The sequence below is a fragment of the Myotis nattereri genome, assembly GCF_964212035.1.
Source record: "Myotis nattereri genome assembly, chromosome: 1".
NCBI lineage: Eukaryota > Metazoa > Chordata > Mammalia > Chiroptera > Vespertilionidae > Myotis > Myotis nattereri.
Window position 1 is genome coordinate 37,728,002 of NC_138075.1, and position 19,193 is coordinate 37,747,194.

A 19,193-nucleotide genomic window follows, 5' to 3' on the forward strand; every position below is an offset into this window, starting at 1 on the left:
CTATTGTATAGATACATGACATTTTATCTATCCATTCATCAGTTGATGGACTTTTAGGTCATTTCTACTTTTTGGTAACTATACTGTTATGAACATTCACGGGTAAATTTTGTGTCAACATAATTTTAATTCTTTTGGGTATACACCTCAGTGTGAAAATGCAGTCACATGGTAGCTGTATATTTTACCTTTTGCGGAACTGCCAACCTGCATGTTCCAAAGCAATTGTACAGTTTTATAATCCCACCAACAGTGTAAGGTTCTAATCTTTCGACAAATTGCCAATACTTGTTACTTTTTTATTTTAGCCATCATAGTGGCTATACAGTGATAACTCACGGTTTGTAGTTCCCTAGTGGCTAACGATATTGAATCTTTTTATGTGCTCATTAGTCATTTGCATATTTTCTTTGGAAAAATATCCAAATGTTTCCATCATTTTTAAACTGGGCTTTTCGTTGATGAGTTATGAATTCTTCACATATTTTGGATACAACTCCCTTATCAGGCATATGATTTACAAATATCTTCTCCCATTTTGTGGATGTCTTTTTACTTTGTGTCCTTTGGCACACAAAACATTTCAATTTTGATGAACTCAAGTTTATCTTTTTCTTTCATTGGTTGTAGGTTTTGTTGTTGTATTTAAGAAATCGACTAACCCAAGGTCACAAAGATTTGCTGTTTTCTCCTAAGAATCCTGCAGTGTTTGCCCTTTGATCCAGTGTGAGTTAACTTCTGTATACTGTGTAAGGTGGGTGTCCAACTTCATGCTTTTGCATGTGGATATTTAGTTGTCCCAACTCCATTTGTAGAACACTGCTCTTTCCCCATGAATACTGTGCCCTTGTGAATGGGATGCATCTTCTTACAATTATAACTATCTTCATCCATAATAACACATCTTACAATTCATGGCATGACATGAAACAATAGCCCACATAAACGTGCATTTTCTTTTGGTGGAAGTGAAAAATCTCTCTCAACAATACTAAGATTCTTTCAGTATCAACGTGATGGAAAAAATTACCATAAATACATATATTTTCTTATGGAAGACATCAGTTTAAGGCCTGAAGGCTTACACATAATCCTTATGTCGTTAAACGTGAATGAAGATTTTCACAAAAGTAGCAATATAACTTTAATGGTCAGAAAGAAAATCCATTAATCCTACAAGCCAGGTTAAGATCTCCTAGAAGTTAGAGTTATTTGACAGAGATGTAATGTCACAAGAAATAGTAATATAAGCACCGACGAAGTTTTTTTTTCCATAAGAAAATTAAGGGGGTTTTGAGTATCCAGATTTTAATATATCCGCACTGTGTGGAATATAAAACTATAATAAGCTTAAATACAAGAATCAAGTCTGCTTTTGTATTAGCTTCCTAGTGAATGTCCTGATGAACCCAGGATGGCCACAGAGTCTGAAGACAACCACTCAGAAACATACTGAGATCCGTTTAATAGTTTTTGAAGGTTTTTCCTGTAAAATGGCTTGTATTTCCACAGGTACAACAGTGAAGAAATAAATTTTTCAATTTGACATGAAATATAAAAGAACAGTTTTACAAATATAGCCATAAAATTTAACTGCTCATAACACTATACATGGTAAATATGACCACCCCTTAACTAGACTATTTAATACAGGGAAGCAATCTGTCATCTCCACTAAAAAACAAAACAAAACAAAAACCTCAGCTTCCCTTTCATTGAGTTTATTTTGTTTAGAAAGTTAAATAGAACTGGAAAAATATTTGCTTTTCCCTATCTTCCTCTAGGGATTGTTCATGAGGGCTAAAATTTACTTGAGAAGATGTAAGTTTTATAAAAATGAAATACTGATAAGTCTTGTTGTACTGCTTCAATCATTCTTACACTCTTTTCAAAAGACCCTAAAGTTTTCTCATTGGCCTTAGACTGGGTAATAAAGAAGCGATCACAGGGTGGCTCCATTTCCAGCACCAATGACGGACCTTCATACCTTCAGCCCATGGAGGCTGGACTGTGGGGATGTAAGGTTGACCGGCAAGGGAACGGAGCTGGACCCGGCTTAAAATCAAAGTTCCGTGGTTTGTCTATCAGAAATTCCACTGTCACAAGGCAGGATCACTCGAATATAGCTAGGTGTTAGCCAGCATTAACAATGGTGTGATCATAACCCTTTCATGCAAGTCCAGGGCACAGAATGGCTTTTAAAAACAAAAGAAGTCGATCAAAATCATAGAACGGCAGGTGACAATTCTGTGACCTGTGTCACACTTAAATCAAGACAGGGGAAACGTTTCCCTTACACTCTCAAAAGTGCCCCAACAACAATACTGAGCTCCCACATCACAAGAGTTGGAGTTTTTCTATGTAAGCAAAAATAAAGCGTTGAAGCTTTATGAAGCACTCTCCTCAACTCTCCTGATACAGTATATGGAATAACTTAAAAACTATTTCCCTAATGATACTGGAAATAAATTCTACTACAATCATGTGTATGCCAGTTCCCGGCATATTTCTGCATCCAGATTCATTAGTCTCCTTAATGGAGCCCATCGTTTTTCCAATGGCTTTCTCCTTTCTCTAAACCCTAACCCTGAAATTCTATAACCAGTTATATCATGTGGCTTCCCTGAGGCACAAAGGTACCAAACTCTATAATTAACTATTGAGGAATGATAAATATGCTCTATTTATATTAAAAGATTTTAATTCTTTGGGGCCACAGTGGGAAAAACCCAGAAAGCTTAATACTCTGCAGTGTGAACTGTAGCCCTTTTTGCAAAAAGCATAACCAAATAAGGAAAATGTTAAGAGTTGCAGCATGCATGACCCGGCAGCACCGATTATTAATAAAAAAATTCCGGACTAGAAAAATATTGTGTTGTAACCCCATTCACTCTGAATCTTTTTTTTTTTTTTTTTTTGGTAGTAAACAACTGAAAAAAAAAAATACCAATGGGAATACATCACTGGGGCCAAACTTCTGGAAATCTATTCACAAGAGGCATTTCGGTCAGGCCGAGATGGGGATAATTGGTCAGTAACTTCCTATGAATGCACATAGGGGAGTGAGACTCACCCTTCAATGTGGTGGCAAGCAAAACATAAAAACAGAAGTGACCTCTGAGAGGTGACCTGTTCTGAACTGGATTACTCTACTTGGGAGATTAGAGTTCTTTATTCCTACTGACACTCTTGACTCTGAGAAACAAATCTCGTTAGCCAAGATCATAAGAGGATCTGACTGAACGTGGCCAAGATGAACAGCGGTTCCTTTTCGAAGACTTGCCCCCGCACTGTGGTGTCTTAGGCAGGTGGGAGGGACCTCACGTGGAGCTGCAAGGACAAGATGTAGCTAGCGCCTTCCAAGAGTTTGAAATTTATTCCCCAAATTTCAACTTCCATTTAGCTATCTGAGTTTGCTAAAAATCAAACTTTTCAGGTTGGAAGGTAATTTTGTTTTGAGGCACATGTTGTATGCAGAACTACCAGACTCCTATATAGTCCTTGAAAATGGAAAATTATATCAGAGCACAACTTTCTGGAAAAAAAGGTTTTTTTTGAGAGGTAAAATCCAGCCTTACTGGATGCCAGACCATTTACCTTACATGATACTTTTAGGGTATCAAGAGTCCTCAAACCACCTTCTAGCTCTATAGTAAGAAAAAGGAGTGTGTGCCTCCTTTACCATTTTGTGAAGCCCAAAGAATCACAGATGGAAAGGACACACTCTATCAGTGAAAGCTAATCACTGGAGACTCTGGCTAAATTAAGAGGCATTTGATGTATTAGTTAGGCAACTCCATTGCTTTCTTTTCTGTCTGCAGGTAGAGCACGCTGCACAGAACAGGGGAAGCGATCAGTAAGAGGACTGCGGTTGGATTCTCACATCACTTAAAACCTACACCACACTCATCCTCCACAATAGTCTCCACGGGCAAGTCAAGCTATTTTATAACAGAGGCTGAACTTCTTATATATTAAGTCAATTAAGCAGCAGCAATCAGGAGTAATATAGCTTACCACTTTAAGGAAAAGGACATTCAAAAATGGGTCAGAACAATTGAAAATAGGCAAAATATTTGCCAGTAGGCAAAACAAGAAAAAACCAATTCAAGTACAGATATAGTATATTAGAACCATATAAATTAGATCTATCTTTACAAAGGTTAAAAAATGTAGTACAGATATGCAGTGGTCAATTTAAGAGGATGTTAGCTTAAATAAATACTTGTCCCATGTGGCAGTGACCCACCATCTCAGCCAGCTCTGTCCTGTAGGATTTCCATTCTGGGAGCAGTGATGCTCCTGGTACCACACAGAATGGGCACCCATGGATTATTATTCCAAGTGAGAGGGAAAAAACAGAGAGGGTTGGAGGGGCTCATCTGAAATTTTGATTTAATTATTCCTCAGTAAACACTCATTTGCTCTCTTGAAATCAGGAATTTCAAATTATCTCTGCAGATGTACCACTTGGTGTTGTGTATATCTAATGATCACATTTAAATGTAGCTTGATTTGCAAACATTTTCAAAACTTCCAGGGCTCTGTAAGCTGCGAGGGAAGGTGACAGATGGCGGAGAGGGAGTAGATAAAAACGCCCGTGTCATTGTGACGTGTTGCTCTTAGGCTCACAGAATTTTGGCTTTCTTTAGGAAGAAAAAAAAAAAACTTATGAAACCTCAATGAGTGGTTTTAAAAAGTAAAATCTCACTTTTAATCACTCTTAAATCTTAAAACAATTCGGTAAGCAAATAAACTTGGTATTATAGGACCTAGGCCATGTTTACTGCTGCAATAATTACCTTCAGTGAATGGATTTTTAAAAGTTGCTACATTTTAATAAACTGAACAGTTCTGGCCATGCACGATGAGTAGTGGGGGCAAACTATATTATAAATAACAAAAGGCAAAAAGTTACGGGAAGTTCTTTGTTTGAAATGCCAAGGTATTTGGTGAATGTGTGTATAAAATAAATTCCACCAAAGTTAAAAAGAAAACAGGACAACATATGAACATTCTCTCCCCCAAAAGTAAGAAAAAAACCCCAGATTTCAAAACCACCACCTGTGCCTAAGGTCTCCTGGCCATCGATGACATTTTACAGAGCCACCCCTGGGATCTGGTCGAGTCTAGCCTGTTGTATCAAGTATTTCCAGACATGGAACGTCTTCCAGGACACCTACACCCTGCAGCACGGACCGCGGCATATTACGAGCCAACAACTTTTGAATACATTTCTTCATTTGTAAAATATGATTTAAAGTTTTATCCAAGGCTACAAAGGGAAAAAAAGACTTGTTTAAAAACCCAAGGTTGAAATCAAAGCATGGCGCTTCGGTCCAATCATTACAGAGACCATGTGGCTCACCAGGCCGATGTCACGGACGATGCCGCTGTTGGGTGCGCGCCACACACCGCTGGCCTCCATGGCCTCCAACTCCCGGCGCGGCTGCTCACTACCTCCCCCTCCTCCCGGCCTCGGGCCCCTCCCTTAACGAAACAACACTATAAAAAGGTAAAATCGCGAGTTAGTGGCAAAAATCTTCACAGTAACTTGTTAATAAAGTCGTAGATGGCTGCCAAGGGCATCAGTCGACTGGACCCTGGAAAATTAGCTTGATGCAGTTCTGCTCCCCGGCCAGCTGCGTGGCGCAGAAGGGGCAGGCGGCGTGGAACGCGTGGGTGCCGTGCGGCAGCGGGATCTGAGCCCAGTACTTGGCGGACTTCTCCGAGCACACGTGTCCGCACGGGGTGAAGGCGTGTGTCGGCGGTCCCGCGTCCACGTAAAATCCGGCCTCACAGCCGAGCCACAGAGGCACGTAGGGGCCCACAGTCCTGCACATGGGGCACTCCCGCTCGTTGGCCTCCGTGTCGCTGCGGTGGCCCCAGTTGTGGTAGCCGTGCACGTGGCCGCAGCTGAGGTAGGCCCAGGGCTGCTTCTCCTCCACCACCTCCTTCCTGCTGATGCTGGGGAAGGCCAGGGTGTTGAGCCCCACGGGGCACTGCGGCCGCGCCGCGTTGATCTCCTGCCGCAGGGCCTCGATGTGCTTCTGGGTGGGCGCGTGGAAGAGGCCGTCGGCGGTCCGCCAGAGCAGGGTGGCCCCGCACAGGTCGATGAGGGAGCCGTCCTGCAGCACGTTGGTCTCACTCTCCACCTAGAGCAAGTGGACAGACAGGCCTTTAAAACACAATCCGGCAAATCGCCGACATTCTCCCGTTTCAAAATAAACACGCCATCTTTGAAGTAAGCACGGGGAGTCAGTTTATCGCGCTAAAGACAGGACGGGGAGTAACTTACTCTCCCTGAGCCTCAGTTTCCTCTCTTGAACACTGGACACGCTACACATGCGCCACAACCTGCGCAGCTGGAGGTGTCCTTACTGTGGCGGTAACTTCAGTGAGCACGAATCTCCTTAGATTTTTACTTTTCCTCCGTAAGTCAACAGCACAGTTACCCTCTGATCTCATCAGGGGCTGGAGATGTCCACCCGGTCCATCCAGGGATGACCACACGTATTTCGCCTCAGCCGATCAGAGACCCCGAGGGGCCCTGCCATGATGACTGCGGTGTCCACGCGGCTCCGGTGACTCCTGGCTTCCAACAACCCACCTTTTACCCTGCACTCCTGAGGCCCGGAGCACAAGTGGTCAGTGGGAGCCTTCACTTTGGGAGGATGGCTGGGGGCTGGGCTAAGCACCGAGGTGCTCACAAGACTGATGAACAGCTGACGAGCACAGTTGGGTCAGCAGGAATCTGACCGCTGCCTCAGCCGGGGCATGTGCTCTAAGGCCCGGGGTGCAAAACCAATACAACCTCACCCCCACCTGGAAGGGCCTTGTTCCTTAATGGTGGGGGCCACACAGGCTCCAGCTAAAGGTCAGTAAGGTGTTGCAAGTGCTATGTGAGGCCACATCACAGCAGTCCCAATGGGGACTCTGTGGGTCTCTGAATCTAGGCTCTGTCACTTTCTAGCTCTGCGACCTTGAGTCCCAGTGTGCCAGTTTCCTCTTCTGTAGAATGCAGATGAGGGGATTGTGAGGGTTAAAAAGTCATTGCAAGTAAAGTGCGTGGAACAATGTCTGGCGTGCAGTGAGCACTGTGTAAATGTTTGCTCCCGTTACTCTGATGATGGCAAAGTCAGAAATGGTTTTTAAAGGGTTTTCCTTGAACAGAGATTTGAAAAAGATGTAGTTAGGAGTCAGCAGGTGGGAGAGGAGGCACACCAGGAGAAGGCAGGAGAAGGCCAAACACCATGTGCACTGTGGAACAAGGGGTTCAACAAGGTTCAGCAGGCAGTTGAACATGGCTGGATGGGGCACAGGGCGTTGGGGGGGCAGAACAGGAGTTCCAGGGTGGAGAGGTCGGTTGGCCTCAGTGCCCAAAGGGTGTCCCTGGGCAGTTTTAGGAAGTTATAAAACAACGATTTGCCTTTCCAAAAGGTCCCTTCCAGAAGTGGAGGCCAGACTGATGGGTGTAACTGGAAGTGGAAACAGTGGGAGCTCTCTCTCCAGGCAAAGAGTGTGGGCGCAGCTCAGCAAAGAGAGTATCAGTGGCACAGATGTTAAATGTGGAGGAACTGGACTCACAGCCCTCAGCTCCGATTCACGAAGAAAGGCTTCTACGTACCTGGCTTCACTGTCTATAGAGAATGGGGCTTTCCGGGGACAGATGATCTACAGCAGCGATTCTCAACCTGTGGGGTCGCGACCCCTTTGGGGGTTGAACGACCCTTTCACAGGGGTCGCCTAAGACCATCGGAAAACACATATAATTACATATTGTTTTTGTGATTAATCAGTATGCTTTATGTTCCATTTGTAACAATGAAAATACATCCCGCATATCAGATATTTACATTATGATTCATAACAGTAGCAAAATTACAGTTATGAAGTAGCAATGAAAATAATTTTATGGTTGGGGGTCACCACAACATGAGGAACTGTATTAAAGGGTCGTGGCATTAGGAAGGTTGAGAACCACTGATCTAGAAGAAATGGCAGATTTGGGGGGAAAGATAGTAAGATCAGTTTTGGGTGTGTAGTTTTGGGTTGTGCAAAGTGTCTATAATGCAATGCACAGAAGGCCGGTGTGGCTCAGAGAAGCACATCTGGGATTTATCATCATCTAGGTGAAGCCCTGGAGTGGACGAGACTACCCACCGGGGTCCCTGGGAGGGCAGGAGGCCAAGGACAGAGCCAGGGTACCCCCCCCACTAAGGCTGGGGTGCAGGAAACGAACCATGTAAGGAGAAGAGAGGATGGGGAAGATCAGAAATTCTGTCATTCTCTGGCTTAAAGGACTGTGCTGGCTCTCTATTGCCATCAGGATGAAGCCCAAACTTCTAACCTTCACAATATGGCCACTCGACTTCAGCTGCTGCAGCTTGCAGTAAAACAGGGCTGCCTGTGATGAGTGCACGCAGTTCAAGTCTATGGATGCATTGAGCTGGATTGCCCACAGGCATGCGCACCAGTGCTGAGTAGCACTCTCCATCACACCCCACCCCATGTTTATCCCTCGCTTGGGGAACTCCCACTCATCATTCAGGTCTTGCTGGGAGGTCGCTGATTCAGAATGCAGCCTGTGGCCTGCCTTCGGAACCATAGTGGCTGCCCACACAGTGGCCTGTTTTCTTCCTATCTGTACTCTCTTATGTGCTACCTCTATCTATGAACAAAATGTGTAGCTTTTCTCTAGAATACAGTGTGGAGGGTAGAGTGGGGAAGATACCACTGTGCAGAGGCAAGGGTTTGGATTTTATTTTTTAAACTAGAGACCCAGTGCACGAAATTCGTGCACGGGTAGGGTCCCTAAGCCTGGCCAGCGATCAGGGCTGATTGGGGCCTTCCTTCCCCCAGTTGCCAGTGGGGTCTTCCTTCGTTCCGTGCTGCCCCTTGATGGTCAGCGCATATCATAGTAAGTGATCAAACTCCTAGTTGGTCAAACTCCCAAGGGGACAATTTGCATATTAGCTTTTTATTATATAGGATTCTACAAAAGGGGGACAAGGAGAAGGCACAAGGAATAGACAGGGTTGTGGAAGTGAGAGATAGTTAAAACCTACAGGCCCTGAAATATCAGATGGCTAAACTTAGAAAACAGAATTAAAAGCCCTATCCTCCACCTGTAGCAAGTGACAACCTTTTAAAGCCTGGTTTCCTCGTCTGTAAACAGTAACAATACTGACCTCCTAGGGCTGCTTTGAGTGATGTCTGAGAGAGAATTAACACAGAGCACTTGGTACAGCCTATGCGTAGTAACACTATGGTTATTTGTTATTTTTAATCCTTGCATCCATGAGGATGGAGGAGGTGCTTAGATAGAGGAAGGGAAAGAGAAAGAGAGAGATATACATGTGAGAGAGAACATGGATCAGCTGCCTTCCATACATGCCTTCACCAGGGGTTGAACGCACAACCCAGATATGTGCCCTGACTGGGAATTGAACCTGCAACCTTTCAGTGCACAGGATAAAGCTCAACTGACTCAGCCACTGTGGCTGGGCAACAATATGGGTATTTTTATAATTTCACCTAGAATTAGGTAAGAAATCAACTTAACTGAATTTACCTAATTTTACAGAAAGCCAATATAGTGTAATCAATACTTGAGTCTATTAGAGCAGTATTATAAACGTTACCATGTTATCATTAACTAGGTAAATGAGTAAGACACAATTCACAGTTCATTCGCCTATTTATTTACTCAGGGGTTTCAGCTCCTGAAAAAATATTTCCCCCACACTTAATTAAAGTACCAAGGGCTCATCATGTGCTGTAATAATGAGCAACTGTGGTGACTTGTTAAAAACATGCTAGTAAACTGATTCACATTAAACACTGAGTATGATGTTAATACAAAACCCTCCACCAGGAGGCAAAGACTGCTGTCATAACAAATATTCTGGACTTTTAGCTGACCATCTTAGTTCAATATTTCCATATTAAATTACAAATGCTATTTCAAGACACACAATTTCTATCAACTGCTACTGGTAACACGCATGGGACCAGAGTGTCACACACTGGGATGGAAGTGCAAAGGATCAGCAGGCTTTCTTCTTGGAGAGAGACAAACTGCTCTCCAAGTTCTCAAGTGGGGATCGCAGGAGGATGTCCCTTCATCCCCACAGTGTCACCCAAAAGTCCAAGACCAGACTGACGGAAACTGGAAACCTTTACTGCTGGCTGGGTCAGTGATATACTACCAGACAGTACAGCACAGCTTTACGTAGGTCTCAGGGTCACTTCCAGGGAAAACTAACATTAGTCTATATTAACATACTTTGGAGTTGTCTCTGGCACACTATAGCATGTAAGCTGGGTCACTACACAATTTCCAGAGTGGGCAAGACACGCATCCCGGGTATGCCCTCTGGGATAAACAAGCCCTTTTGTGGATTGCTACAAATGCTTTACATTTGCCCAGGAGGCAAATGCTCTGGTGACCATCTCAGATGAGAGCCAGATGTGACTCCTCACAAGATGGTACCGAGTGATGGCCAGGAGTCCAGACTCTCAAACAGGGGGAACCAAGTTTCCATCCAATCTACTGCCACCTTCTAACTCTGTGACATTGGGCAATATGTACTGTATTTTTCCATGCATAAGACGCCCCCCACTTTTCCAACCCCAAATTAAGAAATCAATATTTTAAACATTTTGCTGGTTTTCCTCTTAACGCCCTCTTCTTTTTTGGCATTTAAGGAGTTGTTCTTCCTGTTTTCTCCACTGTCTGATCACACACTCAGTGGGAGGAGGTCCAAATTGTCTCTCTGCAGCTCTATTTCCATGCTCTTTTGCATAGCTGAGTACATTCAGTTTGAATTTTGCAGAGTAAGACAATCACTTACAGGTATTTATCTTTTTTTTTTTCTTTTTTGACATCTTTATGGGCTCAGAATGCTCCAGTCGCTGTTGCATCTGCACACTCTCCACCTCCACCTCCACCTCCACCTCCAATTACAGCACCAGCTGACGTCACTAACAATAAGGTTCATGATTGGAGGAAGCCTGTTTGACAAGGTATAGGCAGCTATGCACCTGCAAGGCTCCCTCCTTGTCTGACTTCTGTGTATAAGACGCCCCTCGATTTTCAGTCTAACAATTTTAGAAAAAGTATCTTACACATGGAAAAATACAGTGACCTCTCTACTCCACACCTTCCTCACCCATAAAAGGGGGACAATTCCACTTCCCTGACAAGGCTGCTGTGAAGATTAAATTAGGAGCTAATGATGTCTCTGAAATGTTAATGCAGTGCCTGCACCCAGCAATCTTTCATTGACTTCTCACTGTTGCTGTTAGAATGAGTAATAACCAGGATGGCCAACATAGGCCAGTGTTGTGTAACAATATCTGGTGATCAGAGACAAAAAGTTATTTGGAAAAACTGCTGTAACATTTTCTTCCCTATTTATAATCTCTTTAAAAGCGTTTAGAGAAAGTTTATTAAATTTGCTTGGCCTCTCTTAAAAAACACTTCTCATATTTACTCAGCCATGATGCTCCAAGACTGGGCTTTACCATCAAAGCAGTTGTACCTGTAGCTGAGTGATGGTATAAAAATAGAAACTTAAAAAATTCCCTGCCGAAACCGTTTGGCTCAGTGGATAGAGCGTCGGCCTGCGGACTGAGGGGTCCCAGGTTCAATTCCGGTCAAGGGCATGTACCTGGGTTGCGGGCACATCCCCAGTGGGAGATGTGCAGGAGGCGGCTGATCGATGTTTCTCTCCCATCGATGTTTCTAACTCTCTATCTCTCTTCCTTCCTCTCTGTAAAAAATCAATAAAATATATTTTTTAAAAAATTCCCTAATAATAAATAGCAAGGAGAGAAAAGTCAGGTTAGTAACCACCCCCCCCCCCCCAAATCTTCGTTTTTCCAGTTTAAAAATATTTGGTTATCATCTTTCTCTCTGAAAAATGCTGGATCATTCCTCTATTTCCCTATGTTTTTTCTATGGGAATTTTGAAGAAAGCATTTATTCTCTCTTGTTCTAGCTTCTAACTAACAACTAATTGAAAGTACTGAAGTGAAATATTTATTGAGAACCTTTAGATGATTGGATGAGAAAGGAAGAAGAAGGAGGAGGGAGGAGGAGGGAGGAGAAGAAGGAGAAGAAGGAGAAGAAAAGAAAGAAGGAAGAAGGAAGAAGGAAGAAGGAAGAAGGAAGAAGGAAGAAGGAAGAAGGAAGAAGGAAGAAGGAAGAAGGAAGAAGGAAGAAGGAAGAAGGAAGAAGGAAGAAGGAAGAAGAAGAAGAAGAAGAAATTCTTACCTTTTGCAACAGCATGGATGGACCTGGAAATTATTATGCTAAGTGAAGCAAGGCATTCAGAGAGAGACAAATGCCATACGATCTCATATGTGGACTCCAGTCAACAAAATACTTAACAAACAAAATAGAAACAGAAGCATAGATACACAGAGCAAACTGACATCTGTCAGAGAAAAGAGGGTTTGGGACGCTGGGTGATAACAGGTGAAGGGATTAAGCAAAATATATATATATGTGTATATATATGTGTGTATATATATTATATATATATATATATTATATATGACACACAGACATGGACAACAGTGTGGGGCTAGCCAGAGGGGAAGGTGGGTGGGGGAGGTGGAAATGGGCAAAGGGGGGATAAATGGGGACAGAAAGAGACTTGACTTTGGGTGATCAGCGCACGATGCAGTGTGATGTTTTATTAAGTTTTACACTTGAAACCAATGTCACCCGAATAAATTCAATTTAAAAAACCTTATACGCTGTGCCTCATAGCTGCGGCAAGATCAGAAACCCAAAGCTTCTCCTTCAAGGTATTACAATCATTCTCCATAGAAGAAAGGGTTAAAGAACCAACTGCTTTAGGGCATTTGGGGTAAGTAATAATAGTTCTTGGAAAATATTAGCATGCCAAGTCAATGCACATATGACTTATTTCAAATAAAAAGCTATAACTACGATTCTGGTGAGTTATATAGGGAATTATGTATTAATTTCTTGTTACAAACTCAAAAAAAGCTAATTATCTTTTAGTTCCAGAAGGTCTAGTAAATAATTCTGTAAATCAAAATTTTCACTAATTAGTCTTAGACTGTTTAAGTTTTTTTCTCCAAGTTAGTAAAGTTTCACACTAAAAATAAGTTTATTCTTCGTGAATGTAAGTGGAATTTTGTGGTGAAGGATATTATAAATGATTATGCTTTTAAGGTTGGATGGGGCAGCAGAATTCTCAGCCTCCTGGGCCAGTGGTACCTGTACAAAGCTGAATTTCGGGGAGGAAAGCGACAGTCCTTGAGTTAGGTTTCTGTAGCCGGTTGCATTGTTTCATAGTGAAGTCTACTCACCAGCTTTCCCCTCTGCTGGGCTGACCTGGTTTCTCGCAAGGTGTACACATCTCCGCAGACGGAGATCTCGCGCCAGACCCCGGGCTGGGACTCCTCAGTGAAGCCCCCTCTGGGGTGCATCACCAGGACCCCATTTGTAGTGAGCCCGTCCATGTGGCCATCGGGGTTTTTCCATTTTGCTGCCTTTTCCTGGAGAATAGAGAAAGCATGCTAAATGAAGGGATTCCAGAATCTCTTTAAAATATTGGGTAGGTGCGGAGGGGATGAAAGTGGTGAACTTTTGATTTAAAGTGAATCAGAATAAAATATCCAGTTAGCCCAACAATATGGAAGAAGTGGTAAAATGGATGAATAATTACTCTCCAGAGGCACATTATATTTATCTCAGGAGCTTAAAAACAAACAACCTGAAGCCTGGGCCTCTCCCTCACAGGTTCTTTTTCACAACCCACCCTCCTCCCTCCAGGTGATTCCAGAATCTTCTGTTTATTTGTGCAGTGCTTTCTTCTCATCATCTAAAGATGCGTTGTATGACCTCATTATCAGGGAAATGCGCAGGAGGGGAAAACATTTCTATTAAACATACAAAATTTCAACAAATGTGAAGCCAACAATATGCGGCCACTATGTTTTCATATGCATCAGTGCAGAGGATGTGGGTGGAAGGCTCAGCAGCTTGTTGTAATGGCAGGACAGGCCCCTGGACACCTGTGCTGCAGGGATTTGGCTCCTCTCTCTTGAGGCGGATATTGCTCACATGACTTAGGGGAAAATCCTGAGTACAATAAGCCAGGTCTGATGACTCCAGCCCCTTGCTAATGGCTGGTTTAGGGGTGGGCATGTGGTGGATCTGGCCAGTGGGACCTGACTGAGTCTTCTGGGAGGCTGCCTGGAATAATTTCTAGTAAAAGAGACAAGAGACAAGGGATAAACTGCCTCTGCCACCTCTTCTTCGGCCGTGCGGCAGGGGTGTGTGGTAATGCAGCAGCATCTCTCACCCATGGGAAGACCTCGCCCAGAAGCTAATGTGCCCAGAGGGAGAGGGCAAGACAGAAAGACACTGGTTCCTGGGATGTCACAGAACCGCTGAACCAAGCAACCCTGCAGTTGGCCTTGCTCGGCATTTCCTGTAATGTGGGATAATACAATTTTATTATGGTTTAGGCCATTTTGAGTGTTTTTATTTTCCCTACAAAAAATATCCTGATTCAAAAAAGGAACTATATGGGCCGGCCGGTTTAGCTCAGTGGTTGAGCATCGACCTGTGAACCGGGAAGTCACGGTTTGATTCCCAGTCAGGCCATATGCCTGGTGCCCAGGTTGCAGGCTCAATCTCCAGTATGGGGCCTGTAGGAGGCAGCCAATCAATGATTCTCTCTCATCATTGATGTTTCTACCTTTCTCTCTCCCTTTCACTTCCTCTCTGAAAACTGGATATTCACTAAAACTTTTGGATTTAATTTACATGGAACCCTATGAAGGCAGCAATTTTAATGTTTTGTTCTCTGTGATATCACATCTATAACCGAATATACAGCAAACACTCAATTTCTGAAACAATGAATAATTGACATTTTCCTTTGAACTCTAATTATCTAGATTTGACCATTTATTTTCCCTATAAAATAAACCCCCTTAAAACTATCATAAATACATTATGCAAAATGTTACGATATACTTTAAAAATTAATTCCTATACATATTGTAATTATTATAGCAAATAAAACAAGTAATGGTGATTATTTTCAGATTTTATATATATATATATATATATATATATATATATATATATATATATTTTATTGATTTTTTACAGAGAGGAAAGGAGAGAGACAGAGAGTCAGAAACATCGATGAAAGAGAACCATCGATCAGTCGCCTCCTGCACATCCCCCACCGGGGATGTGCCCGCAACCCAGGTTGCCCTTGACCAGAATCGAACCTGGGACCTTTCAGTCCGCAGGCCGACGCTCTATCCACTGAGCCAAACCGGTTTCGGCTATTTTCAGATTTTTAATAACAGCTTTTCAAACTGGCCATCTGAAAATTAAAATCTCAAAATTTAAGTAGAGGCATCACGTAAAATACATTTTTTGGTCACAATTATATGTCATATATGATAATAATGGGTGCTTTTCTTTCTTTTTTTATTGATTTCAGAGAGAAAGGAAAAGACAGAGTGATAAAGAGAAAGAGAGAGAGGAAGGGAAAGAGAGAAAGAGAGAGAGAGAGAGAGAGAGAGAGAGAGAGAGAGAAACATCAATGATGACAGAGAATCATTGATCGCTGCCTCCTACAGGCCCCACACTGGGGATCGAGCCCACAACCTGGGCATGTGCCCTGACTGGAAATCAAACCATGACCTCCTGGTTCACAGGTCAATGCTCAACCACTGAGCAACACTGACCAGACAGTGGGTGCTTTTCTTGAAACAAAGTACTGAAAAGTACTTACTCCAAGAAATATGTTTTTGGAAGAATCGAATCCAGCTGCGAATATCCGTGCTGTATAAGGCTCATTCCTGTCACAGACAATCCTGCAGGCAAACCTGGATATGGTGCTTTGTGTGATCTGGGCTTCGTCACTGTTCTGACCGCCCGAAACTGTGTCTGTGACGACGAAGTCGATGGGGCTCTCGGTTGATCTGCCCACCTGAGTAAATAAAAGCACTCATAGCTCACTTGAAAAATATGTCATCATATTTTGCTCAAATGGAGTGAGAGTTCAGGATCCCTTTAACATTCCTTATCTCTGCTCTGAAGGTCAGAATTTAAGGGAAAAGAAGAGCCCTAACCCAGACCTAAGATCAAAAAGCTGTTACCATTCCTCAGTGTAAGGAGGATGTAAAGGGCTAGTCAAGTCAGCCGAAGTTTGGATGCAGTCAAATGAAAGATTTAAAAAGCTGGTCTTAATATTTCAATTCAGGATTTTAAAAAAATTCTCTTGGGAAAGTCTAAAAAGTTGCCAATAATATTATATTGGCTTTCTTTCCTTGGTTAAGTTTAAATGCTGCCAAAAAGCATATATTTCATTGGCCAGATCTTACAGTTCTAATAAAGCTTTTCATATTCAATAAATCCAAATAAGACAAGAATTGTTCTGTCCTGTGAACAGAAGTGTTTGTTTACAAATAAGGAAATCTCAAGACAAAATAGTAAAATGCTTATGTAATGATTTTCTATGGATCTATACTGGAAAACGGTGATGATATATATGCCCAAGAGACTTCTTAACTTAAAACCACTTATATGTAAGTGAATAATTTCTTGCTAAACATATTAATGGTCTAACAATAGTGACTTTGATTCAGAAGCTGCCAACGGGAGGAACACAAATGTGTACATGTAAGATCCCCAAAGGGAAATTTCCCAGGAATCTTTATCTGGATCTCAAAATTCTACCTAAAATATAAGCAATGTAATACACTTCTTATCCAAATGCATAAAAGGGAAGGTATTAATATATATTGCATAATTTAGCTCTGCTTGCTTCCTGGAACAATATTAAATTTCTTTTGTAAGTCTCACATATATATTCTCATGCATAGAGTATCGCAATCCAACCAACAATAGACATCTCTTTTCTACTGTATTTTTTTTTTTTTTTACAAACCTTAATTTCTTGTCCTAATGAAATGTGCCTGGAATAAACTAAACCACTGGGCTCACAGAAATTCATCAACTTAACTAGATACATATTGCCTGAATGTATGCATTTCAGGTTTAGAAAACCTGTAACTTGTTTAAAAATGCAACATAAAATGTAAATTAGAGGTATTACAAAATCATATCATCATACAGTTCATCTTTCTGAAGTGGCAGACTCTCCTCTCTGCTAGATTCATTTAAAAGCTGGGCGTGTAACTCAGAAGTTCTGATTCAGACCACTCTAATTTTTTTAAAGTCCCTTTTAAGTCTATTTTCTTAGCTACTTTCAAGTATATAATCAACATTATTAGCTACTTTCAAGTATATAATCAGCATTATTAACTATAATCACCATGTGGTATATTAAATCCCCAGAACTTATTCATCTTACATCTGGAAGTTTATACTGTTTGACCAACATCTCTACAAAACGCCCTCCTCCACCCTCAGCCCCTGGAAACCACCATTCTAAACTCTGTTTCTATGATTTTTATTTTTTTAAAGATTATACATGTAAGTGATATTATATAGTTTTTGTCTTTCTCTGACTTATTTCACTTTAAAATACTTTTATTCAATTAAAAAAGTAAAAAATACTTACGCAAAATATTTCACAAATATAGGAAAGCATAAAGGGGAAAATAAAGGCTACTCCAAACTCAGAAACAAACCCATCCTGAACCTCTATTCCAATGAAGCTTAGAAATGTAAAACTGCCTGGTCACCACACAAAACCAGAGTTCTCATAACAACACAGTCTCTGACCTTATTTGTCACCTCCACGCCTTTTTAAGTTGTTATAAGTTCAAAGCTAAAACCACGCTCCAGTAGAATGTCACACAACTGCTCCTTGTCTACAGCGATTATTCTCTTCAAGAAAGGCCATTCTGATCTCATCCCAAGGTATTAAATTAATGTCTTGATGAATTAACTGAAACTGACTGTAATACATGACATTTTATTCCAGCTGGAACATACTGCTAGGATCAATTATTTCAAGTCATGATACTTATCTGACTGGTCATATAAGATTTGTTTATCAATTCGCTTCCACTTAAAACTAACCTGCAGAGCTCGAGTATAATCTTAGTAGAGGCCTGATGCACGAAATTGGTGCAAGAGTAGGTCTTCCTTCCCCCACAGCTGCCAGCACCGGCTTCCTTCCCTCTGGCACCTGGGACCGGGGCTTCCCTTGCAGCCCCAACTTGGTCCGGAAGTACATCTGGTCTAATTAGCATATTATGCTTTTATTATTAACTAGGGGCCCGGTGCACGAAATTCGTGCACTGGGTGTGGGGGCGGGGGGGGGGAGAGTGTCCCTCAGCCCAGCCTGCCCCCTCTCACATACTGGGAGCCCTCAGGCGTTGACCCCCATCACCCTCCGATCACCTGATCGGCCCCTTGCCCAGGCCTGACGCCTCTGCCAGAGGTGTCAGGCTTGGACAGGGGACCCCCATCTCCCCCCGATCACTGGCTCTGGCCCCCGCCCAGGCCTGAGGCCTCTGGCCCAGGAATCATGCCTGGGCAGGGGACCCCCATCTCCCTCTGATCGCTTGCTCCACCCCCCCGCCCAAGCCTGACGCCTCTGACCCAGGCTTCAGGCCTGGGCAAGGGGACCATCATATCCCCCCAATCCCCGGCTCTGCCCCCCCACCCAGGCCTGATGCCTCGGCCAGAGGAGTTGACCCTCATCACCCTCCGATCACCAATCACCGGATCGGCCTCTTGACCAGGCCTGAGGCCTCCGGCAGAGGTGTCAGGCCTGGGCAGGGGACCCCCAGCTCCCCGCAGTTGCAGGCTCTGCCCCTGCCCAGGCCTAACGCCTCTGGCCTAGGCGTCCGGCCCAGGCAGCGGGGACCTGCAGTGGCAGCGGGGACCTGCAGTGGCAGCGGGGGGCGCCGCGATCGTGGGCTTTGCTTTAGGCCCAGGCAAGGGACCCCTAGCTCCTGGGACTGCCAGCTTCAACCGTGCCCAGCTCCCATCGCTGGCTCCACCCCTACTTCCTGCTATCACTGGCCAGGGCGGCAAAGGCGCCTGATTCTCCGATCATGGCTGCCCCCCAGCTCTTAGCTCCCCCCTGGGTTTCAGATCGCTGTCAGTGGCAGGGGTCTTCTTCCTGCTTTCCCTTTCGCCTCCCTGCATTGTGCCTACATATGCAAATTAGCCGCCATCTTGTTGGCAGTTAACTGCCAATCTT

General features: G+C 43.2%; 1 protein-coding gene across 1 annotated transcript in view; it reads right to left on the reverse strand.

Moving 5' to 3' along the window:
* Positions 1–2,918: 2,918 nt before the first annotated feature.
* PELI2 (pellino E3 ubiquitin protein ligase family member 2) overlaps positions 2,919–19,193 on the reverse strand; it is a 189,252-nt gene continuing 172,977 nt past the window's right edge. The window contains exons 5-7 of the mRNA XM_081113481.1: positions 15,804–16,001; positions 13,351–13,539; positions 2,919–6,155 (exon numbers count right to left, since the gene is read on the reverse strand). Of these exons, the coding sequence (XP_080969607.1) occupies positions 5,589–6,155; positions 13,351–13,539; positions 15,804–16,001 (954 nt within the window). The 3' untranslated portion in view covers positions 2,919–5,588. The remainder of the gene's footprint in view (positions 6,156–13,350; positions 13,540–15,803; positions 16,002–19,193) is intronic.